Raw genomic sequence first — 27,592 nt, 5'->3', positions numbered from 1 at the left:
TGTTAGCTTGCTGACGAACCCTGACCTACACTACGAGGTCGACACTACAGCCATGCGCTACATAGGACCAGTGCCTTGAATGACAACCAGCAGTCTACTGGAGTTCAAGCTGGAACTTGAACTGGTTTTTAAAAAAAAGGCTACTGATCGCTAAATCGACACAAGGTACCCAAAAAAAAGTACTCTGCTGTTGTCAAAGATAGATTTGCAAGTCTGCATTTAATAATCCAGCTCGACCTCTCGTCTTCCTGTAAGAGTCACCATCACCAGTTGTATTTATCCAATGACCAGAGGTCATGTTGTACAGTAGGCATTCCGTTGTTCGGGCGTTTAACCAGGTACATTTTATTCCTTACAGTGTTAACTTAACGTTGTCTTCCTGCAGAACCCTGGTTCTGAGCCTGTGAATAATCATGAACAAAATCAGGTGAACTTTTCCCCCTTAACCCCGTTTACATGACCCGTGGTTTATGACTCCTATGTGCACAAGATAGAACTTAAATTCCTCTTTTTCCATCACTGTACATTCTTAAATATTTGAGTCTTATTTGAATAACTTTTTTTTAATAACCTTGTCTATTTTAAATAATGTCCTATTTAATATGATGATCTCGAAGATTTCCGTTTAGTTCCTTTTGGCGACCCCTATGGCGATAAGTGGTAATTTCAGGTGTTTTTGGACCTCAGTTCCATGGCCTCCCAGAGAGCCCTCTGAAGTCTCAGTTGGCATTGGCCCCTTGGCCACGCCTCAATAACTACACCAGTTGGGTTCGGTTGGCTTTGGATTTGCACTTGTTTCTTAAGTTTCATTGTCTGTAGTGATGGATCTTTCTGGCTTTGTTCGGCCTTAGTTTCCGTTTAATCGCTAGCAGACACTGGAAAAAACCCTACGCCGGCTCACACACACAAAGAAACACACACAAAGAAACACGAGACTGCTTAGAGCCAGAAGGATTTGATGTCGCTTTTCAGTATCGTAATGGAATAACTGGGCTTATCGAAAGAGATATTGTGTTTTGCTCGGCTCATCTTTGCTCATGTTTGTTCAGTGTCCTCAACCTGGCAACCAACATGAGCTTGGAGTCTGGGCGGAGACAACTCTCCACTGTTGTACGTTTGGGCTGCACTGCAGTAATCATTTTGAACACTCTGGGTCCATGTTTTATAGCACCTTTAATTAAGAACTAATTCTTAGTTATAATAATGGCCTGGCAAGAGAGCACTGCTGGGTGTTACCTCATTCGGTCTTTTAACAGACATTTATTAACATGCATTTGAGATTAATACTTTAAATAAGGTTGTTTAAGCAAACCACGGCCATCACGGAGCCGTCATGCATGGTCAGTGGCGCCCCCTATTGGTGTTTTATAATATAACGGATTTGTAGTGCAGACGACGCTCCATTTCTCTGTTAGAGATGACTAACAGATGGCTTTTGTAAAGGGTTAAGGGTCACACCGCTTTGATTTTAATAAAACAGATCTTAATAATGTGTTTTTAAAGACCAAATGTATATAAATGGGTTAAATTACTGCTTGTCTTTGCACTGCTGGCGTAAACGTATTCTTCCTACTGTTTGTTCTCCTCTCCCCTGAAAGACAATAAAAGATTTGGTGACACGTTTTAAGAGCTTCTCCGGCTCCATCAGTATCACCATGGAGACGCATAACATGTGCAGTCCATAATTATGAATTACAACATGACGTAACTATGGACTATAACATGACCGTAACTATTGGCTATAACCATAACTATGTTCTATAACAGGACTTTATCAGGCTATAACGGGACTTTATCAGGACTATAACAGGCTTCATCAGAACTTTATCAGGCCTAAAATGATGGGCTATATAACAATGGATGGATGAGGCAAAAAGTTGTTTCCTGTTCAGACCGTGATGACCTTGTTTAGAAACCAATCACTAATCGATACATCTGACCATTCATCTTGAGTCCAGGTTCCATAGATCTGCATATTGATTGATCGATTGCAAGGTCTCTATTGATCAATTGATGCATCGATCTATAGACCACGAATCTATCTATAGATCGATCAGTCTATTGATCTATAGACCATGGGTCGATCTATAGATCGATCTGTCCATCAGTCTATGGATCTATAGACCATGGGTCCATCTATAGATTGATCATTCCTTCAGTCTATTGATCTATAAACCATGGGTCGAGCTATAGATCGATCGGTCCATCGGTCTATCGATGTATAGACCATGGGTCCATCTACAGATCGATCAGTCTATTGATCTATAGATCATGGGTCAATCTATAGATCGATCAGTCATTCAGTCTATTGATCTCTGGATCACAGAGGGAAGAGCAGGAATCCTGAGAAGAGGCTGAAGTTGCGGTTGTCGTCATAGAGACGGTAGCTCCCAGGGAGACGGAGGCTGACGGTTTCCCCGGCCTCCAGGAGGAGGGGCGTGGCGGCCGAGCTGCTAGCGTAGCCGCCGTGGCCGTTGAGCTCCAGGCTGAACAGAACCCGCTCCTCGTTCCGGTACAGGTATACCCCCCGGTAGCCCTTCAGGAAGTCCGCCACCGTGAACAGGAAGCAGTAGAGGCCTCTCAACGGAGCCCTGAAGATGCCTGCAGGAAGTCATGACACACGGATGAACGTGAGCACGCTATAGGCTGACTTGGGGTTTCCGCACACTTCGGCAGAAGATCCAAACACACAGGAACCGGATTGGCCAACCCAGAGGTAATCAGGAAGTTACGAGAGATAGACACACTTCTGTCCATTTACAGATGGTACAAACGATAGAATGCTACGACGTCAACACCCCACTGAGCACGAGTTAGTGTTGGCTGTAATAGTTAGCACTAGTTAGTACCCGTGGTCTGGTTGTAGGCCTGGCCGACGTTGGTGAGGGTCTTGGTGAACACCAGGGTGGTCTCCATGCCGAAGGGTCCGATGGCTCCGGAGTCGCTGAGTCCGGCGGAGAAGGCCACTCGGGGCCGTTCTGGGAAGGGGAGGGGGGTTTTGGGGTGAGGTACCGCTGCAGGCCACCCGGGGGCGCTGGCGCTCTACCTGGACAGGTCTGGGAACCGCACATTCATTTTCTCGTATTTGAGGCGTGGTTTACGATTGCCCGGAGTCGTTTATTGGGCGCTACGAATGTCTATCATATGAGTCTGTACGCAGCTCATAGCCAATCAAAGCCGGTTGGTAGCAGGGCAACGACATCCTTCTTGGTAATAAAAGAGTTTAACGCCGAAAGTTGTTATTTTTCAAAATAAACTTGCGTTCCAAACTACTTAGAACACTATCTAAGGCTGCATCGAAAGGTAACGCGTCTGTTGCCATTTTGGATCCGTAAGCTTCGGTGTGTCGCATAGACGTCGTCATCGTCTTGCCGTCCCTCCCCGTTCTGTGATTGGTTCCCTCAGGCGAAAATCGGATCCATGGACCATGCTGCGTGGCAGCGCGAAATGAATTCGCACGCAAGGCAGCATGGGTGGAACCCTACAGCTCAATGCGATGTATTCTGACATTTCGGATTATACGTCATGAGATGGCCATCTCAAACCCGAAGTCTATCTGAGAGATTCTCGTTCATCGTATATAACAGCAGGAGCCCAACCTCGGTTCTGACTCATCCACTGGTCCAAACGCCGCTCGGTTCTGTCCGTCTGGATCTCCATGACTACAGACAGACGGGTCCAGAGCAAAACGCATCGTGGATAACAGGTTTTTAGATAAGTTACTACATGTGGCCACTAGAGGGCATGTGGTGCAGGTAGACGGCAGACCTGAGGCGTTGGCGTGGAGCTCCGCCAAGAGCCGGCTCAGAACCCCGGCCCTCTCAGCCACACCTCGAGGAGGAGGAGGAGAAGAAATACCAGGACATTTTTGTCATTATGTTAATAGCATTCAATATAGGATGTTTTAACAATTCAAAACAAATCTGTATGGAGCCACGGTGTTCCTAGAGCTGATTCTATAGTAGGAGGGGACTACTGAAATGTATGACACGGCTCTTCTCAATGCGGTGCAATGCTCCGTTCACTTGCATGGTCCTTCCCGACTTCTGGCGGTGAATAATTTTTCAATAATTGACCGTTGCTAAGCATATAGTAACCGCTGTCAAGGAAAGCAAATTTTTTGCCTCTGATTTACGTCTTTGGTATCACTCCGCAAGGTTGCGGAGTGATACCACGGTTGCTAAGCGACGTCAAATAGTCAATTTTGGGCGGACTATTTCTCTGCTGATCAACACTATGGTAAATGTAAAAAGACACCGTTGTGAAGTTATTTTTTCGTTTTGGCAAGTAGCCGTGTAATAAACGGGATAATGTATAGAACATCGCCGGTCAAAAACAGGCCCCTTCAGGGCGAGGAAAGACACCTCCGCTTCGCGTCGGTGTCCTGTTCGCCCTGTCGGGGCTTATTTTCCCGATAATGACCGGCGTTCTATACATGATCCCTTACGTACAAAGAGATGTATCTCTTGAAAGGGTATAAAGGGGGCGAAAACGTTACAGATGGTCCTCCATACTTGCTGTTGTATTCTCGCTGGCGTTCATCCTGGCCTCCAGGGTAGACAGTTCAGTTGAGTGACCTCAATCAGAAATTAATAATGTTAGTGACTATACTGGAAACAGGATAATTTAGGCTACAGCTAGGTTCTTGTAGGCTGTAGCCAGGCTAATGTAGGCTGTAGCTAGGCTACTGTTTGCTGTAGCCTAACTAAAGTAGGTAGTAGCTAGTCTCACCGTTGTTCTGGGTGTGTAGCTCCTCAACAAGGATCTGTGTGGATCTCAGTCCTTCCTCCAACCCTGAGGAATGATCACACTACAACTAGACTGGACTTGAATACCAATGTAGGCTATAGACACACCCTCGACCTGAGTCTATTGTAGGCTAAGTACCTACGCTCATGTTGACTGTCGCTACGACAACGTAGGCTATACCTGAGCTCTCTGTCTTCAGGGTCTTCAAAGAGTCCTCCTCAGCCTCCAACCTGGACTCCAGTGCTGTAAATATACATCTCCCATACAATATATCCGAACTATCCAATCAAACAATTTGATTAACGGTGTGGAAATGTACCGGTTTTACCTTCTCTCAGGTTCTCGCCAGCGGTCACTCTGGCTGCCATGGCAACCCGCTCAGCTTCCTGGACTGAGAGAGTCGTCATAGCAACAGAGGAGTCAGAGGCGCTTCTCGAGTCTGGAAGTCCAGAACTTTCCAGCGTTCAGACAGTAGCTCAGCAAATGTGTGGGACCAGTTAAGAGCTGAAATACCTTTGGTCCGTTCCTGCAGTTCATCCAGCTGCCTGCTGGTGGCGCTCCCTGTGGCCTCCAAGTCTGAAACTAGAGTAGAGAATGACATGACGAGGTCTGGACTCATCTGGACATCACATCTGGAGGGAGGACATTCAAGGTTTCTCTGGCCAATGGAGGACGTCTTAGTTTAGATCTTAGGTTAGATATCTAGAGGATCTTCAAGTCCAGCAAATCAAAATTTTCACATATTTTACGCAGATGGGGAAACATGGGAGCAAAGGATGGAGGAATAATCTATTGTGCTATTCTTCTCTGAACACATTCTTGTCAGGTGTACCAGTACTCTGTTGGGTCTTCAGGTATTACTGTGTGTGGTCCAGAGGTGTTCCTGTGTTGTGTTGGGTCTACAGGTGTTCCTGTGTAGTGTTGGGTCTAGAGGTGTTCCTGTATTGGGTCTAGAGGTGTTCCTGTGTTGGGTCTAGAGGTGTTCCTGTGTAGTGTTGGGTCTAGAGGTGTACCTCTGTTCAGTTGGGTCTCCAGGTGGTCCATCAGGGATTGGCTGATGTTGACTCTGGTCTCCAACCTCAGCAGCTGGGAGGTGTGGTCTGGAAGAAGAGAGAACAGCTGCTGGGAACCAGGACAGACTGACCTACAATGAGGAGGACCACACCTCCTGTTCTGGCCAATACCCTAAAAGCACCTCCTCATACCCACTCCTCACATTGGAGGAGATACAAGGAGGAGTAGCAGCCTTAGGGTGAAGAGGAGAACCTTGAAGAACCACCAGAGAGCAGCTAGGGAACAGGAAGTCAGCAGAACCTCTAGCAGACTCACTGTTGTTCTGGGTGTGCAGCTTTTCAACGAGGATCTGTGTTGATCTCAGTCCTTCCTCCAACCCTGAGGAAAGATCACACTATAACTAGACTGGACCCGAGTACTAATGTAGGCTATAGACACCCTGGACCTGAGTTATAATGTAGGCTAAGTAGCTTAGCTCATGTAGGCCGTTGCTATGCTAATGTAGGCTATACCTGAGCTCTCTGTCTTCAGGGTCTTCAAAGCGGCCTCCTTAGCCTCTAACCTGGACACCAGAGCTGTAAATATAGATCTCAGATATGTTTTAATCATCCAATCGAACAAGCAGATCAACGGCATGAAAATGTAGTGGTGTTACCTTCTCTCTGGCTCTCCCCAGCGGTCACTCTGGCTGCCATGGTAACCCCCTCAGCTTCCTGGGCAGAAAGACTCGTCGTAGCAACAGACAAGTCATGTTGCAGTTCCTCCAGCTGCCTGCTGGTGGCGCTCCCTGTGGCCTCCAAGTCTGAAACTAGAGTAGAGAATGACATGAGGAGGTCTGGACTCATCTGGACATCACATCTGGAGGGAGGACATTCAAGGTTTCTCTGGCCTCTGGAGGACGTCTTAGTTTAGATCTTAGGTTAGATATCTAGAGGATCTTCAAATCCAGCATTTCTCATCTTTCACATATTTTATGCAGATTTGGAATCATGGGAGCAAAGGATGTAGGAATAATCTATTGTGCTATACTTCTCTGACCACATTCTTGTCAGGTGTACCAGACAGTACTCTGTTGGGTCTTCAGGTATTACTGTGTTGGGTCCAGAGGTGTTCCTGTGTTGTGTTGGGTCTAGAGGTGTTCCTGTGTTGGGTCTAGAGGTGTTCCTGTGATGGGTCTAGAGGTGTACCTCTGTTCAGTTGGGTCTCCAGGTGCTCCATCAGGGATTGGCTGATGTTGACTCTGGTCTCCACCCTCAGCAGCTGGGAGGTGTGGTCTGGAAGCAGAGAGAACAGCTGCTGGGAACCAGGACAGACTGACCTACAATGAGGAGGACCCCACCTCCTGTTCTGGTTAATACCCTAAAAGCACCTCCTCATATCACCTCCTCATATCACTTCCTCACATTGGAGGAGATACTAGGAGGAGATGCAGCTTTAGGGTGAATAGGAAACCTTGAGGAACCACCAGAGAGCAGCTAGGGAACAGGAAGTAAGCAGAACCTCTAGAAGACTCACTGTTGTTCTGGGTGTGCAGCTCTTCAACAAGGATCTGTGTGGATCTCAGTCCTTCCTCCAACCCTGAGGAAAGACCACACTATAACTAGACTGGACCCAAGTACTAATGTAGGCTAAGTAGCTAAGCTCATGTAGGCTGTCGCTAAGCTGACGTTGGCTTTACCTGAGCTCTCTGTCTTCAGGGTCTTCAAAGCGGCCTCCTCAGCCTCTAACCTGGACGCCAGCGCTGTAAATATGGACCTCGGGTATATTTAAATTTTTCCAATCAAACAAGCAGATTAACGGCGTGAAATCATACTGCCATTACCTTGTCTCTGGCTCTCCCCAGCGGTCACTCTGGCTGCCATGGCAACCCGCTCAGCTTCCTGGGCTGAAGGAGTCGTCGTGGAAACAGACAAGTCAGAGGTGCTTCTGGAGTCTTTATGTCCGGAACTTTCCAAAGTTCAGACCATAGCTCAGCAAACTTGTGAGACGAGATAAGAGTGTAAATAGTATACCTTTTGTCAGTTCCTGCAGTACCTCCAGCTGCCTGCTGGTGGCGCTCCCTGTAGCCTCCAAGTCTGAAACTAGAGTCGAGAAGGACATGAGGAGATCTGAACTCATTTGGACTTGAGCCGGGTCTTGAGGTGTTCCTGTGTTGGGTCTAGAGGTGTTCCTGTGTTGTGTTGGGTCTAGAGGTGTTCCTGTGTTGTGTTGGGTCCAGAGGTGTACCTCTGTTCAGTTGGGTCTCCAGGTGCTCCATCAGGGATTGGCTTATGTTGACTCTGGTCTCCACCCTCAGCAGCTGGGAGGTGTGGTCTGGAAGCAGAGAGAACAGCTGCTGGGAACCAGGGCAGACTGATCTACAATAAGGAGGACCGCACCTCCTGTTCTGGTCAATACCCTAAAAGCCCCTCCTCATATCACCTCCTCACATTGGAGGAGATACCAGGAGGAGAATCATCATAAGGGGGAAGAGGAGAACCTTGAAGATCCACCAGAGAGCAGCTAGGGAACAGGAAGTGAGCAGAATCTCTAACATGCTCACCACTGTTCTGGGTGTGCAGCTTTTCAACGAGGATCTGTGTTGATCTCAGTCCTTCCTCCAACCCTGAGGAAAGATCACACTATAACTAGACTGGACCCATGTACTAATGTAGGCTATAGACACCCTGGACCTGAGTTATAATGTAGGCTAAGTAGCTAAGCTCATGTAGGCCGATGCTATGCAAATGTAGGCTATACCTGAGCTCTCTGTCTTCAGGGTCTTCAAAGCGGCCTCCTCAGCCTCTAACCTGGACCCCAGCGCTGTAAATATACATCTCGGGTATATTTCAATGATCCAATCAAGCAATTAGATTAACGGCGTGAAAATGTAGTGATGTTACCTTTTCTCTGGCTCTCGCCAGCGGTCACTCTGGCTGCCATGGTAACCCCCTCAGCTTCCTGGGCAGAAAGACTCGTCGTAGCAACAGACAAGTCATGTTGCAGTTCCTCCAGCTGCCTGCTGGTGGCGCTCCCTGTAGCCTCCAAGTCTGAAACTAAAGTAGAGAATGACATGAGGAGGTCCGGACTCATCTGGACATCACATCTGGTGGGAGGACATTCAAGGTTTCTCTGGCCACTGGAGGACGTCTTAGTTTAGATCTTAGGTTAGATATCTAGAGGATCTTCAAGTCCAGCAAATCTCATCTTTCACATATTTTATGCAGATTTGGAAACATGGGAGCAAAGGATGGAGGAATAATCTATTGTGCTATTCTTCTCTGACCACATTCTTGTCAGGTGTACCAGTACTCTGTTGGGTCTTCAGGTATTACTGTGTTGGGTCCAGAGGTGTTCCTGTGTTGTGTTGGGTCTAGAGGTGTTCCTGTATAGTGTTGGGTCTAGAGGTGTTCCTGTGATGGGTCTAGAGGTGTACCTCTGTTCAGTTGGGTCTCCAGGTGCTCCATCAGGGATTGGCTGATGTTGACTCTGGTCTCCACCCTCAGCAGCTGGGAGGTGTGGTCTGGAAGCAGAGAGAACAGCTGCTGGGAACCAGGACAGACTGACCTACAATGAGGAGGACCCCACCTCCTGTTCTGGTCAATACCCTAAAAGCACCTCCTCATATCACCTCCTCACATCACCTCCTCACATTGCATGAGATACTAGGAGGAGTAGCAGCTATAGGGTGAAGAGGGGAACCTTGAAGATCCACCAGAGAGCAGCTAGGGAACAGGAAGTGAGCAGAACCTCTAGCAGACTCACTGTTGTTCTGGATGTGCAGCTCCTCAACGAGGATCTGTGTGGATCTCAGTCCTTCCTCCCACCCTGAGGAAAGATCACACTATAACTAGACTGGACCCACATACTAATGTAGGCTATAGACACACCCTGAACCTGAGTACTAATGTAGGCTATAGACACACCCTGAACCTGAGTACTAATGTAGGCTATAGACACAGCCTCTACCTGAATACTAATGTAGGCTATCGACACACCCTTGACCAGAGTACTAATGAACGCTAAGTAGCTAAGCTTATGTAGGCTTTCGCTAATCTAAAGTAGGCTATACCTGAGCTCTCTGTCTTCAGGATCTTCAATGCGGCCTCTTCAGCCTCTAACCTGGACTCCAGCGCTGTAAATAAGAATCTCAGATATATAAAAATTATCCAATCAAGCAAGCAGATTAACAGAGTGAAAATGTACTGGTGTTACCTTCTCTCTGGCTCTCCCCAGTGGTCACTCTGGCTGCCATGGCAACCCGCTCAGCTTCCTGGGCTGTAAGAGTCGTCATAGCAACAGACAAGTCAGAGGCGCTTCTGGAGTCTGGACGTCCAGAACTTTCCAATGTTCAGACTGCGCTCAGCAAACGTGTGAGACGAGATAAGAGTGTAAATACCTTTGGTCAGTTCCTGCAGTTCCTCCAGCTGCCTGCTGGTGGCGCTCCCTGTAGCCTCCAAGTCTGAAACTAGAGTAGAGAATGACATGAGGAGGTCTGGACTCACATGGTCATCACATCTGGAGGGAGGAGAATAATGGTTTCTCTGGCAACTGGAGGATATCTTAAGGTGCACTCACACTAGGCCATCTGGCCGTGGCCGTGGCCGTTTTCCCACCTAACCGTGCTCAAATCTGCCAGTGTGAGTGTGGCCAGTCTGGCCAGGCCAGGCCAATTTGGCCACTTGGGAGAGGTGTGCTGCTACGGTACGGGCCGCTACGGTACAGATGCTAATGAGCCGACACGCGCACACGCACGGCTACGCAACCTGAGCTGGATGACGTATAGTCCATGCGACGACCACGGACATAATAAAGGCGACGAGCCTTCTTTCCCATTAAACGGTAAACATGTATCCAAATAAGCAACAGACTCAGCGAAGTGCGAACTGTGTTGTAGTCCATTGTTGTTAGAATTCTGACTGGCGACAGACTTTATTATGGTCCATGCAGCGGACGCTTGGTGATGACGTGTTACTTACGACGTGATGACGTGTGTACAAGAGCCTACCGTGGCCACCAGGCCACAGTTGCGACGGCCAACGGCCACGGCCAGATGGCATAGTGTGAGTGCAGGCCAGAGAACATTGGGGCCATTTGAGCACGGTTAGGTGTGAAAACGGCCAACGGCCACGGCCAGATGGCCTAGTGTGAGTGCACCCTTAGGTTCGATTTTAGATAAGATATCTAGAGGATCGTCAAGTGCAGTTGATGACAAATTTCATCTTTCACAGATATGGTTTGCAGATGAGGAAACATCGGAGCAAAGGATGGCGGAATAATCTTTGAGTGGTATTATTCTCTGACCCAAGTCTTGTCAGGTGCGCTGGTTCTCTTTTTGGTCTAGAAGTGTACTAGACCCTGTTATGTTGGGTCTAGAGGTTTTCCTGTGTTGTGTTGGGTCTAGAGGTGTACCTGTGTTGGGTCTAGAGGTGTTCCTGTGTGGCGTTGGGTCTAGAGGTTTACCTCTGTTCAGTTGGGTCTCCAGGTGCTCCATCAGGGATTGGCTGATGTTGACTCTGGTCTCAACCCTCAGCAGCTGGGAGGTGTGGTCTGGAAGCAGAGAGAACAGCTGCTGGGGACCAGGACTGACTGACCTACAATGAGGAGGACCACACCTACTGTTCTGGTCAATACCCTAAAAGCACCTCCTCATATCACCTCCTCATATCACTTCCTCACATTGGAGGAGATACTAGGAGAGGATGCAGCTTTAGGGTGAATAGGAAACCTTGAGGAACCACCAGAGAGCAGCTAGGGAACAGGAAGTAAGCAGAACCTCTAGAAGACTCACTGTTGTTCTGGGTGTGCAGCTCTTCAACAAGGATCTGTGTGGATCTCAGTCCTTCCTCCAACCCTGAGGAAAGACCACACTATAACTAGACTGGACCCAAGTACTAATGTAGGCTAAGTAGCTAAGCTCATGTAGGCTGTCGCTAAGCTGACGTTGGCTTTACCTGAGCTCTCTGTCTTCAGGGTCTTCAAAGCGGCCTCCTCAGCCTCTAACCTGGACTCCAGCGCTGTAAATATAGACCTCGGGTATATTTAAATTTTTCCAATCAAACAAGCAGACTAACGGCGTGAAATCATACTGCCATTACCTTGTCTCTGGCTCTCCCCAGCGGTCACTCTGGCTGCCATGGCAACCCGCTCAGCTTCCTGGGCTGAAGGAGTCGTCGTGGAAACAGACAAGTCAGAGGTGCTTCTGGAGTCTTTATCTCCGGAACTTTCCAAAGTTCAGACCATAGCTCAGCAAACTTGTGAGACGAGATAAGAGTGTAAATACCTTTGGTCAGTTCCTGCAGTACCTCCAGCTGCCTGCTGGTGGCTCTCCCGGTAGACTCCAAGTCTGAAACTAGAGTCGAGAAGGACATGAGGAGATCTGAACTCATTTGGACTTGAGCCGGGTCTTGAGGTGTTCCTGTGTTGGGTCTAGAGGTGTTCCTGTGTTGTGTTGGGTCTAGAGGTGTTCCGGTGTTGTGTTGGGTCTAGAGGTGTACCTCTGTTCAGTTGGGTCTCCAGGTGCTCCATAAGGGATTGGCTGATGTTGACTCTGATCTCCACCCTCAGCAGCTGGGAGGTGTGGTCTGGAAGCAGAGAGAACAGCTGCTGGGAACCAGGACAGACTGACCTACAATAAGGAGGACCACACCTCCTGTTCTGGTCAATACCCTAAAAGCCCCTCCTCATATCACCTCCTCACATTGGAGGAGATACCAGGAGGAGAATCATCATAAGGGGGAAGAGGAGAACCTTGAAGATCCACCAGAGAGCAGCTAGGGAACAGGAAGTGAGCAGAATCTCTAACATACTCACCACTGTTCTGGGTGTGCAGCTTTTCAACGAGGATCTGTGTTGATCTCAGTCCTTCCTCCAACCCTGAGGAAAGATCACACTATAACTAGACTGGACCCATGTACTAATGTAGGCTGTAGACACCCTGGACCTAAGTTATAATATAGGCTAAGTAGCTAAGCTCATGTAGGCCGATGCTATGAAAATGTAGGCTATACCTGAGCTCTCTGTCTTCAGGGTCTTCAAAGCGGCTTCCTCAGCCTCTAACCTGGACCCCAGCGCTGTAAATATACATCTCAGATATATTTCAATGATCCAATCAAGCAATCAGATTAACGGCGTGAAAATGTAGTGATGTTACCTTTTCTCTGGCTCTCGCCAGCGGTCACTCTGGCTGCCATGGTAACCCCCTCAGCTTCCTGGGCAGAAAGACTCGTCGTAGCAACAGACAAGCCATGTTGCAGTTCCTCCAGCTGCCTAGTGGTGGCGCTCCCTGTAGCCTCCAAGTCTGAAACTAAAGTAGAGAATGACATGAGGAGGTCCGGACTCATCTGGACATCACATCTGGTGGGAGGACATTCAAGGTTTCTCTGGCCACTGGAGGACGTATTAGTTTAGATCTTAGGTTAGATATCTAGAGGATCTTCAAGTCCAGCAAATCTCATCTTTCACATATTTTATGCAGATTAGGAAACATGGGAGCAAAGGAAGGAGGAATAATCTATTGTGCTATTGTTCTCTGGCCACAGTCTTGTCAGGGGTACCAGTACTCTGTTGGGTGTCCAGGTATTACTGTGTTGGGTCCAGAGGTGTTCCTGTGTTGTGTTGGGTCTAGAGGTGTTCCTGTGTTGGGTCTAGAGGTGTTCCTGTGTTGGGTCTAGAGGTGTTCCTGTGTAGTGTCGGGTCTAGAGGTGTTCCTGTGTAGTGTTGGGTCTAGAGGTGTTCCTGTGTTGTGTTGGGTCTAGAGGTGTTCCTGTGTTGGGTCTAGAGGGGTTCCTGTGTTGGGTCTAGAGGTGTTCCTGTGTTGTGTTGGGTCTAGAGGTGTTCCTGTGTTGGGTCTAGAGGTGTTCCTGTGTTGTGTTGGGTCTAGAGGTGTACCTCTGTTCAGTTGGGTCTCCAGGTGCTCCATCAGGGATTGGCTGATGTTGACTCTGGTCTCCACCCTCAGCAGCTGGGAGGTGTGGTCTGGAAGCAGAGAGAACAGCTGCTGGGAACCAAGACGGACTGACCTTCAATGAGGAGGGTCACACCTCCTGTTCTGGTCAATACCCTAAAAGCACCTCCTCATATCACCTCCTCACATCACCTCCTCACATCGCATGAGATACTAGGAGGAGTAGCAGCTTTAGGGTGAAGAGGGGAACCTTGAAGATCCACCAGAGAGCAGCTAGGGACCAGGAAGTGAGCAGAACCTCTAGCAGACTCACTGTTGTTCTGGATGTGCAGCTCCTCAACGAGGATCTGTGTGGATCTCAGTCCTTCCTCCAACCCTGAGGAAAGATCACACTATAACTAGACTGGACCCACATACTAGTGTACGCTATAGACACACCCTGAACCTGAGTACTAATGTAGGCTATAGACACACCCTGAACTTGAGTACTAATGTAGGCTATAGACACAGCCTCTACCTCAATACTAATGTAGGCTATCGACACACCCTTGACCAGAGTACTAATGAACGCTAAGTAGCTAAGCTTATGTAGGCTTTCGCTAATCTAAAGTAGGCTATACCTGAGCTCTCTGTCTTCAGGATCTTCAATGCGGCCTCTTCAGCCTCTAACCTGGACTCCAGCGCTGTAAATAAGAATCTCAGATATATAAAAATAATCCAATCAAGCAAGCAGATTAACAGAGTGAAAATGTACTGGTGTTACCTTCTCTCTGGCTCTCCCCAGTGGTCACTCTGGCTGCCATGGCAACCCGCTCAGCTTCCTGGGCTGTAAGAGTCGTCATAGCAACAGACGAGTCAGAGGCGCTTCTGGAGTCTGGACGTCCAGAACTTTCCAATGTTCAGACCGTGCTCAGCAAACGTGTGAGACGAGATAAGAGTGTAAATACCTTTGGTCAGTTCCTGCAGTTCCTCCAGCTGCCTGCTGGTGGCGCTCCCTGTAGCCTCCAAGTCTGAAACTAGAGTAGAGAATGACATGAGGAGGTCTGGACTCACATGGTCATCACATCTGGAGGGAGGAGTATAATGGTTTCTCTGGCAACTGGAGGACATCTTAAGGTGCACTCACACTAGGCCATCTGGCCGTGGCCGTGGCCGTGGCCGTTTTCATACCTAAACGTGCTCAAATCTGCCAGTGTGAGTGTGGCCAGTCTGGCCAGGCCAGGCCAATTTGGCCACTTGGGAGAGGTGTGCTGCTACGGTACGGGCCGCTACGGTACAGATGCTAATGAGCCGACACGCGCACACGCACGGCTACGCAACCTGAGCTGGATGATGTATAGTCCATGCGACGACCACGGACATAATGAAGGCGACAAGCCTTCTTTCCCATTAAACGGTAAACATGTATCCAAATAAGCAAAAGACTCAGCGAAGTGCGAGCTGTGTTCTCTGTGTTGTTGTCCATTGTTGTTAGAATTCTGACTGGCGACAGACTTTATTATGGTCCATGCAGCGGACGCTTGGTGATGACGTGTTACTTACGACATGATGACGTGTGTACAAGAGCCTACCGTGGCCACCAGGCCACAGTTGCGACGGCCAACGGCCACGGCCAGATGGCATAGTGTGAGTGCAGGCCAGAGAACAATGGGGCCATTTGAGCACGGTTAGGTGTGAAAACGGCCAACGGCCTCGGCCAGATGGCCTAGTGTGAGTGCACCCTTAGGTTCGATTTTAGATAAGATATCTAGAGGATCTTCAAGTGCAGTTGATGACAAATTTCATCTTTCACAGATATGGTTTGCAGATGAGGAAACATCGGAGCAAAGGATGGCAGAATAATCTTTGAGTGGTATTATTCTCTGACCCAAGTCTTGTCAGGTGTGCTGGTTCTCTTTTTGGTCTCGAAGTGTACTAGACCCTGTTATGGTGAGTCTAGAGGCGTTCCTGTGTTGTGTGGGGTCTAGAGGTGTACCTCTGTTCAGTTGGGTCTCCAGGTGCTCCATCAGGGATTGGCTGATGTTGACTCTGGTCTCCGCCCTCAGCAGCTGGGAGGTGTGGTCTGGAAGCAGAGAGAACAGCTGCTGGGAACCAGGACAGACTGACCTACAATGAGGAGGACCACACCTCCTGTTCTGGTCAATACCCTAAAAGCACCTCCTCTTATCACTTCCTCACATTGGAGGAGATACTAGGAGGAGATGCAGCTTTAGGGTGATTAGGAAACTTTGAGGAACCACCAGAGAGCAGCTAGGGAACAGGAAGTAAGCAGAACCTCTAGAAGACTCACTGTTGTTCTGGGTGTGCAGCTCTTCAACAAGGATCTGTGTGGATCTCAGTCCTTCCTCCAACCCTGAGGAAAGATCACACTATAACTAGACTGGACCCAAGTACTAATGTAGGCTAAGTAGCTAAGCTCATGTAGGCGGTCGCTAAGCTGACGTTGGCTTTACCTGAGCTCTCTGTCTTCAGTGTCTTCAAAGCGGCCTCCTCAGCCTCTAACCTGGACTCAAGCGCTGTAAATATAGACCTCAGGTATATTTCAATTTTTCCAATCAAACAACCAGATTAACGGCGTGAAATCATACTGCCATTACCTTGTCTCTGGCTCTCCCCAGCGGTCACTCTGGCTGCCATGGCAACCCGCTCAGCTTCCTGGGCTGAAGGAGTCGTCGTGGAAAAACAGACATGTCAGAGGCGCTTCTGGAGTCTGGATGTCCGGAACTTTCCAAAGTTCAGACCGTAGCTCAGCAAACGTGTGAGATGAGATAAGAGTGTAAATACCTTTGGTCAGTTCCTGAAGTTCCTCCAGCTGCCTGCTGGTGGCGCTCCCTGTAGCCTCCAAGTCTGAAACTAGAGTCGAGAAGGACATGAGGAGATCTGAACTCATTTGGACTTGAGCCGGGTCTTGAGGTGTTCCTGTGTTGGGTCTAGAGGTGTTCCTGTGTTGTGTTGGGTCTAGAGGTGTTCCTGTGTTGTGTTGGGTCTAGAGGTGTACCTCTGTTCAGTTGGGTCTCCAGGTGCTCCATCAGGGATTGGCTGATGTTGACTCTGGTCTCCACCCTCAGCAGCTGGGAGGTGTGGTCTGGAAGCAGAGAGAACAGCTGCTGGGAACCAGGACGGACTGACCTTCAATGAGGAGGACCACACCTCCTGTTCTGGTCAATACCCTAAAAGCACCTCCTCATATCACCTCACATTGGAGGAGATACCAGAAGGAGAATCACCATAAGGGGAAGAGGAGAACTATGAAGAACCACCAGAGAGCAGCTAGGGAACAGGAAGTGAGCAGAACCTGTAGCAGACTCACTGTTGTTCTGGGTGTGCAGCTCTTCAACGAGGATCTTTGTGGATCTCAGTCCTTCCTCCAACCCTGAGGAAAGATCACACTATAACTAGACTGGACCCGAGTACAAATGTAGGCTATAGAAACACCCTGGACCTGAGTTATAATGTAGGCTAAGTAGCTAAGCTCATGTAGGCCGTTGCTATGCTAATGTATGCTATACCTGTGCTCTCTGTCTTCAGGGTATTCAAAGCGGCCTCCTCAGCCTCTAACCTGGCCTCCAGCGCTGTAAATATAGATCTCAGGTATATTTCAATGATCCAATCAAGCAAGCAGATTAACGGCGTGAAAATGTTACCTTTTCTCTGGCTCTCGCCAGCGGTCACTCTGGCTGCCATGGTAACCCCCTCAGCTTCCTGGGCAGAAAGACTCGTCGTAGCAACGGACAAGTCATGTTGCAGTTCCTCCAGCTGCCTGCTGGTGGCGCTCCCTGTAGCCTCCAAGTCTGAAACTAGAGTAGAGAATGACATGAGTAGGTCTGGACTCATCTGGACATCACATCTGGAGGGAGGACATTCAACGTTTCTCTGGCAACTGGAGGACGTCTTAGTTTAGATCTTAGGTTAGAAATCTAGAGGATCTTCAAGTCCAGTTGATCACGAATCTCATCTTTCTCGTCTAGAGGTGTTCCTGTGTTGTGTTGTGTCTAGTGGTGTTCCTGTGTTGTGTTGGGTCTAGAGGTGTTCCTGTGTAGTGTTGGGTCTAGAGGTGTACCTCTGTTCAGTTGGGTCTCCAGGTGCTCCATCAGGGATTGGCTGATGTTGACTCTGGTCTCCACCCTCAGCAGCTGGGAGGTGTGGTCTGGAAGCAGAGAGAACAGCAGCTGGGAAGGAACCAGGACAGACTGACCTTCAATGAGGAGGACCACACCTCCCGTTCTGGTCAATACCCTAATAGCCCTAAACTAAGGTAGGCTATACCTCGGTACTCTGTCTTCATGGTCTTCAAAGAGGCCTCCTCAGCCTCTAACCTGGACTCCAGCGCTGTAAATAAGGCCTCAGGTATATTTCAATTTTTCGAATCAAACAAGCAGATTAACGGCATGAAATCGTACTGCCATTACCTTGTCTCTGGCTCTCCCCAGCGTTCATTCTGGCTGCCATGGCAACCCGCTCAGCTTCCTGGGCTGAAGGAGTCGTCGTGGAAACAGACAAGTCAGAGGTGCTTCTGGTGTCTTTATGTCCGGAACTTTCCAAAGTTCAGATCGTAGCTCAGAAAACGTGTGAGATGAGATAAGATTGTAAATACCTTTGGTCAGTTCCTGAAGTTCCTCCAGCTGCCTGCTGGTGGCGCTCCCTGTAGCCTCCAAGTCTGAAACTAGATTAGAGAAAGACATGAGGAGGTCTGGAATCATCTGGACATCACTTCTGGAGGGAGGATATTCAAGGTGTCTCTGGCCACTGAAGGAAGTCTTAGGTTAGATCTTAGGTTAGATCTTAGGTTAGATATCTAGAGGATCTTCAAGTCCAGCAAATCTCATCTTTCACATATTTTACGCAGATGTGGAAACATGGGAGCAAAGGATGGAGGAATAATCTATTGTGCTATTCTTCTCTGACCACAGTCTTGTCAGGTGTACCAGTACTCTGTTGGGTCTTCAGGTATTACTGTGTGGGGTCCAGAGGTGTTCCTGTGTTGTGTTGGGTCTAGAGGTGTTCCTGTGTTGTGTTGGGTCTAGAGGTGTTCCTGTGTTGTGTTAGGTCTAGAGGTGCTCCTGTGTTGGGTCTAGAGGTGTTCCTGTGTTGGGTCTAGAGGTGTTCCTGTGTTGGGTCTAGAGGTGTTCCTGTGTAGTGTTGGGTCTAGAGGTGTACCTCTGTTCAGTTGGGTCTCCAGGTGCTCCATCAGGGATTGGCTGATGTTGACTCTGGTCTCCACCCTCAGCAGCTGGGAGGTGTGGTCTGGAAGCAGAGAGAACAGCAGCTGGGAAGGAACCAGGACAGACTGACCTTCAATGAGGAGGACCACACCTCCCGTTCTGGTCAATACCCTAATAGCCCTAAACTAAGGTAGGCTATACCTCGGTACTCTGTCTTCATGGTCTTCAAAGAGGCCTCCTCAGCCTCTAACCTGGACTCCAGCGCTGTAAATAAGGCCTCAGGTATATTTCAATTTTTCGAATCAAACAAGCAGATTAACGGCATGAAATCGTACTGCCATTACCTTGTCTCTGGCTCTCCCCAGCGTTCATTCTGGCTGCCATGGCAACCCGCTCAGCTTCCTGGGCTGAAGGAGTCGTCGTGGAAACAGACAAGTCAGAGGTGCTTCTGGTGTCTTTATGTCCGGAACTTTCCAAAGTTCAGATCGTAGCTCAGAAAACGTGTGAGATGAGATAAGATTGTAAATACCTTTGGTCAGTTCCTGAAGTTCCTCCAGCTGCCTGCTGGTGGCGCTCCCTGTAGCCTCCAAGTCTGAAACTAGATTAGAGAAAGACATGAGGAGGTCTGGAATCATCTGGACATCACTTCTGGAGGGAGGATATTCAAGGTGTCTCTGGCCACTGAAGGAAGTCTTAGGTTAGATCTTAGGTTAGATCTTAGGTTAGATATCTAGAGGATCTTCAAGTCCAGCAAATCTCATCTTTCACATATTTTACGCAGATGTGGAAACATGGGAGCAAAGGATGGAGGAATAATCTATTGTGCTATTCTTCTCTGACCACAGTCTTGTCAGGTGTACCAGTACTCTGTTGGGTCTTCAGGTATTACTGTGTGGGGTCCAGAGGTGTTCCTGTGTTGTGTTGGGTCTAGAGGTGTTCCTGTGTTGTGTTGGGTCTAGAGGTGTTCCTGTGTTGTGTTAGGTCTAGAGGTGCTCCTGTGTTGGGTCTAGAGGTGTTCCTGTGTTGGGTCTAGAGGTGTTCCTGTGTTGGGTCTAGAGGTGTTCCTGTGTAGTGTTGGGTCTAGAGGTGTACCTCTGTTCAGTTGGGTCTCCAGGTGCTCCATCAGGGATTGGCTGATGTTGACTCTGGTCTCCACCCTCAGCAGCTGGGAGGTGTGGTCTGGAAGCAGAGAGAACAGCTGCTGGGAACCAGGAAAGACTGACCTACAATGAGGAGGACCCCACCTCCTGTTCTGGTCAATACCCTAAAAGCACCTCCTCATATCACCTCCTCACATTGGAGGAGATACAAGGAGGAGTTGCAGCCTTAGGGTGAAGAGGAGAACCTTGAAGAACCACCAGAGAGCAGCTAAGGAACAGGAAGTCAGCAGAACCGCTAGCAGACTCACCGTTGTTCTGGGTGTGCAGCTCCTCAACGAGGATCTGTGTGGATCTCAGTCCTTCCTCCAACCCTGAGGAATGATCACACTACAACTAGACTGGACCTGAGTACTAATGTGGGCTATAGATAGAACCTAGGCCTGAGAAGGGATCTAGCCTGTAGCTAGGATAGTAAAGCGTGTAAATTAGCTATGTTGTAGCAAAGCTCATGTAGGTTGTGGCTAAGCTAACATAGGCTATACCTGAGCCCTCTGTCTTCAGGGTCTTCAAAGCGGCCTCCTCAGCCTCTAACCTGGACTCCAGAGCTGTAAGTATACATTTCAGATATTTTCCAATTTTCCAATCAAACAAGCAGATTAACGGCGTGAAAATGTACTGGTGTTACCTTCTCTCCGGCTCTCCCCAGCGGTCACTCTGGCTGCCATGGCAACCCGCTCAGCTTCCTGGGCTGAAAGAGTTGTCGTAGTAACAGACGAGTCAGAGGCGCTTCTGGAGTCTGGACATCCAGAACTTTCCAATATTCCGACCGTGCTCAGCAAACGTGTGAGACGAGATAAGAGTGTCAATACCTTTGGTCAGTTCCTGCAGTTCCTCCAGCTGCCTGCTGGTGGCGCTCCCTGTGGCCTCCAAGTCTGAAACTAGAGTAGAGAATGACATGAGGAGGTCTGGACTCATCTGGACATCACATCTGGAGGGAGGACATTCAAGGTTTCTCTGGCCACTTGAGGACAGCTTAGGTTATATCATCGGTTAGATATCTGGAGGATCTTCAAGTCCAGTTGATAACAAATCTAAAACCTCACATATTTTATGCAGATGAGGAAACATGGGAGAAAAGGACGGAGGAATGATATTTTGATGGTATTCTTCTCCGACCCCAGTCTTGTCAGTTGAACTGTTTCTCTATGGTAACTGTGTAGTGTTGGGTCTAGAGGTGTACTTCTGTTCAGTTGGGTTTCCAGGTGCTCCATCCGGGATTGGCTGATGTTGACTCTGGTCTCCGCCCTCAGCAGCTGGGAGGTGTGGTCTGGAAGCAGAGAGAACAGCTGCTGGGAACCAGTACGGACTGACCTTCAATGAGGAGTACCACACCTCCTGTTCTGGTCAATACCCTAAAAGCCCCTCCTCATATCACCTCCTCACATTGGAGGAGATACAAGGAGGAGTAGCAGCCTTAGGGTGAAGAGGAGAACCTTGAAGAACCACCAGAGAGCAGCTAGGGAACAGGAAGTCAGCAGAACCTCTAGCAGACTCACCGTTGTTCTGGGTGTGCATCTCCTCAACAAGGATCTGTGTGGATCTCAGTCCTTCCTCCAACCCTGAGGGAAGAGCACACTATAACTAGACTGGAACCGAGGACTAATGTAGGCTATAGACACCCTGTTGAGTGTGTAATGTAGGCTAAGTAGCTAAGCTCATGTAGGCCGTTGCTATGCTAATGTATGCTATACCTGAGCTCTCTGATCTCAGATATATTTCAATGATCCAATCAAATAAGCAGATTAACGGCGTGAAAGTGCAATGGTGTTACCTTCTCTCTGGCTCTCCCCAGCGGTCACTCTGGCTGCCATGGCAACACGCTCGGCTTCCTGGGCTGTAAGAGTCGTTGGAGAAACAGACGAGTCAGAGGCGCTTCTCGAGTCTGGAAGTCCAGAACCTTCCGATGTTCAGACCGTAGCTCGGCAAACGTGTGAGACGAGATAAGAGTGTAAATACCTTTGGTCAGTTCCTGCAGTTCCTCCAGCTGCCTGCTGGTGGCGCTCCCCGTAGCCTCCAAGTCTGAAACTAGAGTGGAGAATGACATGAGGAGGTCTGGACTCATCTGGACATCACTTCTGGAGGGAGGATATTCAAGTTTCTCTGGCCACTGGAGGAAGTCTTAGGTTAGATCTTAGGTTAGATGTCCAGAGGATCTTCAAGTCCAGTTGATAGCAAATCTCATGTTTCTCGTCTAGTGGTGTTCCTGTGTTGGGTCTAGAGGTGTTCCTGTGTTGGGTCTAGAGGTGTTCCTGTGTTGTGTTGGGTCTAGAAGTGTTCCTGTGTTGTGTTGGGTCTAGAGGTGTTCCTGTGTGGCGTTGGGTCTAGAGGTGTACCTCTGTTCAGTTGGGTCTCCAGGTGCTCCATCAGGGATTGGCTGATGTTGACTCTGGTCTCCACCCTCAGCAGCTGGGAGGTGTGGTCTGGAAGCAGAGAGAACAGCTGCTGGGAACCAGGACAGACTGACCTTCAATGAGGAGGGCCACACCTCCTGTTCTGGTCAATACCTTAACAGCACATCCTCATATCACCTCCTCACATTGTGGGAGATATAAGCAGGAGATGCCGTTAGGGGGAGTAGATAAACGTACCTGATACCTTCCTCTGTAGCTCCAACAGAGTGCTCTCATTGGACCTCGCTTTGGACTCCATTGCTGGAAGGAAGTCCCAACACACAGGCTTTCATTATGTTAATATTAAATATATTGGTTTATTGTTACACACACTGCTGGACTACATAAACCACTGCGAATCCCTCCATACCTTCAGTCCCGTTCGCACTGACATCTAGCCGGTCCTCCAGAGCAGACCGCGAGCTCTCCTGGTCTGAGAATCAAGTAACTGAATCAAAACCCTCAGTTACTGCCATAACCAATCACATGATTACTGTCAAAAACAATCACATTACCTAGATTACTGTCAAAACTTGAAACCATCACATCCACAGTTATAAACCATGGTGTCTATGAGTCCCCGCATTACATTGCAAAACTGGACTTAACAGCTCTGCCCGAACATGCAAGCACTGGCATCAAGATGGGGGTCCTACCTGTTAGCCGGCCGTCCAGTTCCCTTAGCTGCCCCCTCACAGCGGCTAGCTCAGCTGAAAGGAACAATTAGACCTTTATCTTTCATGTGTTGGGTTAGGCCCTAACCCAAGTTATGCATGTTTCAGCTAACCCTAACCGTTAGGGATAGCTGAAACCCTTTGGGTTAGCTGAAAGGGATCTACTAAGTGATACGTTTTTACCTGCAGACATGTAAGTATCTCTTCAGGTGTGTTACCTTTGCAGGTGAGTGTACCTGTGCAGATGGGTGTACCTGTATAGGTGGGTGTACCGGTGGAGGTGGGTGTACTGGTGGTAAGTCTGGTCATCAGATCCAACCGGTTCTGGGTTTCGTTCATCCTTCTCCTTAAATCGGACAGTTCAGTGGACCCTAAAGAACATTAGGATCCATAAGAGAACGTTACTGAGTAGAGAAAATTACTGCCTAATATATTACATCTATATTTTTTTATATGATGTTCTTTTATATTTCATTAAATGATAACCTATTGTAGATAATTGAGTTTATTTGTGACCATCAATACTGGCTCCTCTGGAAACGACCAGGTAGCTACACACCTGTACTTTCTGCCAACGGCTGCGCCACCTGGATGGAGGTCGAACCCAGATGCATCTCTACGGAAACTAGTCTGGTTTCCATGGATACCAGTGTCTCTGTATGGTCTGAAATCATAAACCACAAACCCCTGCTGGCCTCTGATACAACCTCACATATTTGTATTCATCACTTCCTGTTGTACACTTTATGCTTTTAATCACATAGGGGTGTATGTCAGGTAGGGTTAGTGTTAGGGTTGTATCAATGCCCCCCCCCCCCCCCCCCCCCCGTGCCTCCATGGTCGAAATAGTGCCCTCAAGAGTGGCGAATACGAGAGAAAGTGCCATATTGGCTGTGAAAAAAATGATTGGGTGCCCTCTGGTGCACCTTCATACAATAAATTATGATGATGAGCCCCAGAACAAGAAAATTCGATAACGTGCCTCAATGAGTGCCCTTTTAATGCCCTTACAGTGCCTACATGGTTGAAAAAAATTGCCCTCTAGAGTGGTGAATACGAGAGAAAGTGCCATACATGATGCATCATAGCTTTTTGCAGGCTGGTTGGGCCCCATGTTGTGCAGAATGTGTCCTTTAGATTTTTTCGCCCCTGCCCTTCAAACAGCCTGAGTCTGCCACTGGGTTGTATTAAGTAGGTTAGGCGTATGGGTTAGGGTTAGGTGTACGACCCTTACTGTCACTCTGTGTCTGGAGAATGCTCAGCTGGGCAGAGCAGGAGTCCATCCGGTTCTGCAACTCTGCCATCTTAGCACTTCCTTCTGAAGTCCCAGAATTATCTCCTGGTCGCACCACTGAGAACACTGGAGACCAGGTTACCAGCTAAACTACCCACTGGACACCAGGTTACCAGCTAAACTACCCACTGGAGACCAGATTACCAGCTAAACTACCCACCGGAGACCATGTTACCAGATAAACTACACACCACTAGAGACCAGGCCACCTACTGAACTACATACCACAAACCATTTGGTTAACAGCTAAACTACACACTGGAGACCAGGTTACCTGATTACCAGGTTTCTTTATGGTTTTGTGTGTTCTTTTGTCGATGTGTGTAAACGTGTAGTTGTGTGTCAGACCTGAACGTTGTCTCCTGAGTTCCTCAATCTGATTCTCAGCGGAACACATCCTGGCTGACAGCACTACACACAGACACACACACAATGCAGAGTTGCTGTGAGTAGTTGTGTATAGTTAATGGGACGCTGGGACCAGGCAAAGACAGGTTAGTCTCACCTGCGTTCCTCCTCCTGAGCTGCTCCACTGTGCTCTCGCTCGCTCTTAGCCTCATCACCAGGAAGGGCAGCTTCTCCAACAGCTCTGCAGACAGGAAACACACACCTGGTTACCAAGGCAACCCTGGTCAGGTGTCAGTCAGGTTACTGCTGAGGGAGACAGGTGAGGGTGAGACAGGTAACCGTGAGGGTAAGACAGGTAACAGTAAGGGTGACACAGGTCACAGGTGAGTTACACAGGTGACAGGTAACACGTCAGGGTTAGACAGGTGATGGTGAGATCGGTAAAAGGTGAGTCAGACAGGTAACAAGTGAGGGTCAGACAAGTAGCAGGTCAGAGTTAGAGAGGTAAGGATGAGGCAGGTCCCAGGTGAGTGACACAGGTAACAGGTGAGTTTGACTGGTAACAGGTGAGTATGACTGGTAACGGTGAGTTAGACAGGTTACACAGGTGAGAGTAATAAGACCCACCTGTGTTCTTATTCTTCAGGTGATCCACCTCGGCCTCCTGGGCGTCCAGCCGGGGCTCCAGAACTGAAACCACATCACCCATCACCCATCACTCATCACTTCATCACTCATCACTTCATCACTCATCACCCATCACTTCATCACTCATCACTTCATCACTCATCACTTCATCACCCATCACTCATCACTTCATCACTCATCACTTCATTACTCATCACTTCATCACCCATCGCCCATCACTCTTCACTTCATCACTCATTACCCATCACTCATCACTTCATCACCCATCACTCATCACTTATCAATCCATCACTCATCACTTCATCACTCATCACTTCATCACTCATCACTCATCACTCATCACTTCATCACTCATCACTCCATCACTCATCACTCCATCACTCATCACTCCATCACTCATCACTCCATCACTTCATCACTCCATCACTCATCACTCCATCACTCATCCCTCCATCACTCATCACTCCATCACTCATCACTCCATCACTCATCACTTCATCACTCATCACTTCATCACTCATCACTTCATCACTCATCACTCATCACCCATCACTCATCACTCATCACTTCATCACCCATCACCCATCACTTCATCACCCATCACTCATCACTTCATCACTTATCAATCCATCACTCATCACTTCATCACTCATCACTTCATCACTCATCACTTCATCACCCATCACTCATCAATCATCACTTCATCACTCATCACTTCATCACTCATCACTCATCACTTCATCACCCATCACTCTTCACTTCATCACTCATTACCCATCACTCATCACTTCATCACCCATCACTCATCACTTCATCACTTATCAATCCATCACTCATCACTTCATCACTCATCACTTCATCACTCATCACTCATCACTTCATCACTCATCACTCCATCACTCATCACTCCATCACTCATCACTCCATCACTTCATCACTCATCACTCCATCACTCATCACTCCATCACTCATCACTCCATCACTTCATCACTCATCCCTCCATCACTCATCACTCCATCACTCATCACTCCATCACCCATCACTCCATCACTTCATCACTCATCCCTCCATCACTCATCCCTCCATCACTCATCCCTCCATCACTTCATCACTTCATCACTCATCCCTCCAGCCTCATCACTCCATCACTCATCCCTCCATCACTCATCCCTCCATCACTCATCCCTCCATCACTCATCACTTATCAATCCATCACTCATCACTTCATCACTCATCACTCCATCACTCATCACTCATCACTCCATCACTCATCACTCCATCACTCATCACTCCATCACTCATCACTCCATCACTCATCACTTCATCACTCATCCCTCCAGCCTCACCACTCATCACTCATCACTCCATCACTCATCACTCCAGCCTCATCACTCCATCCTCCCACCAACATCGCGTCCCACTTCCACGTGGCCCACATCCATCACTGCTCAAGGTTACTACGGCCACCTCCTGGTAATCTAGAGGCATGGAGTCGTTTCCTCCACCAGGTTCCTCATAGCACTGAACAGGTTGGCTGTCAACAACTGTCCCGTCCATCCGTCTAGAACGAGGAACACTGTGGGGAGGAGCTTATGGAACCATCATGGCCTAGCCCAGAAAGTGTCGCCACAGAGAACGGAGCGGAAAACCTTTGAGATGACCGTTTACGTCAGCAGTACAACAAGCTAGTGGGAACAAGCACCAGGTCAAGCACGTTGGACCTGAATCCGGCCGGCTAAATCAGCCGCTGGTTGCTCTGCGACACAGACACACATCTCCAGTCCCGCCGGTTCTCACTCTAGACTTTAGTTCTAATTAATTCCCGAGGAAAAGACCCAGGCCAGCTCAGAGTCAAGGCCTGGGTCTGAGTTTACCTGAGTTCTGCTCCTCCAGATCCTCTATCCTGGTCAAGGACCGGGTCAGTCCGAGCACCTGGTCCTGGGTGAGGTTCACCTGGACCTGCAGGGCCTCCAGGTCCCGGACCCGCTCCGAGGTCTCCAGGGAGGCCAGCTGCTGGTCCTGGACCCTGGTCTCCAGGCCCCTGAGGACCAGCCGCTGGGACACCGCCTGCTCGCTCAGCCGGAGGACCAGGTCCTTCAGACCCGTCAGGTGGTCCCAGAGGAACAGCACGTCTACCCCCTCCCCCTGGACCCCCACCGGGCCCGGGTCGGGCGTAGACTGGGCCTGACCAGGACCCGAGGACCCGGCTAGACCTGGTCCGGAGGCCAGGAGAAGCAGGACAACCAGCAGCACCCCAACACAGCTCAT

The 27,592-nt window shown here is 48.9% G+C and overlaps 1 protein-coding gene across 1 annotated transcript; it reads right to left on the bottom strand.

Annotated features, from left to right (window-relative positions):
- Positions 1-27,592, bottom strand: LOC115543632 (rootletin). Its single transcript, XM_030356049.1, has 74 exons — positions 27,199-27,592; positions 25,304-25,366; positions 24,834-24,917; positions 24,677-24,739; positions 24,269-24,394; positions 23,594-23,698; positions 23,289-23,405; positions 23,017-23,070; positions 22,731-22,793; positions 22,559-22,621; positions 22,304-22,390; positions 20,780-20,848; positions 20,596-20,658; positions 20,453-20,515; positions 20,156-20,281; positions 19,903-19,989; positions 19,340-19,408; positions 19,155-19,217; positions 19,012-19,074; positions 18,806-18,892; positions 18,243-18,311; positions 18,058-18,120; positions 17,915-17,977; positions 17,709-17,795; positions 17,293-17,445; positions 17,158-17,220; positions 16,959-17,021; positions 16,647-16,733; positions 16,433-16,501; positions 16,246-16,308; positions 16,102-16,164; positions 15,939-16,001; positions 15,624-15,710; positions 14,596-14,664; positions 14,412-14,474; positions 14,269-14,331; positions 13,962-14,024; positions 13,633-13,719; positions 12,896-13,048; positions 12,753-12,815; positions 12,556-12,618; positions 12,240-12,326; positions 12,026-12,094; positions 11,841-11,903; positions 11,697-11,759; positions 11,534-11,596; positions 11,206-11,292; positions 10,142-10,210; positions 9,958-10,020; positions 9,815-9,877; positions 9,508-9,570; positions 9,179-9,265; positions 8,646-8,798; positions 8,503-8,565; positions 8,306-8,368; positions 7,990-8,076; positions 7,776-7,844; positions 7,586-7,648; positions 7,442-7,504; positions 7,279-7,341; positions 6,951-7,037; positions 6,419-6,571; positions 6,276-6,338; positions 6,079-6,141; positions 5,763-5,849; positions 5,263-5,331; positions 5,078-5,140; positions 4,930-4,992; positions 4,732-4,794; positions 4,515-4,577; positions 3,769-3,831; positions 3,600-3,662; positions 2,850-2,978; positions 1-2,601 (listed from the first exon to the last, which is right to left on the bottom strand). Exons 1-74 carry the CDS (start codon positions 27,590-27,592, stop codon positions 2,321-2,323), a joined length of 6,237 nt encoding a protein of 2,078 aa, XP_030211909.1. The 3' UTR covers positions 1-2,320.

The sequence above is a fragment of the Gadus morhua genome, chromosome 5 (genome assembly GCF_902167405.1).
Source record: "Gadus morhua chromosome 5, gadMor3.0, whole genome shotgun sequence".
Taxonomy (NCBI): Eukaryota; Metazoa; Chordata; class Actinopteri; order Gadiformes; family Gadidae; genus Gadus; species Gadus morhua.
The sequence above is the reverse complement of the archived record's forward strand: the minus strand, read 5'-3'. Positions and strand labels throughout refer to the sequence as shown.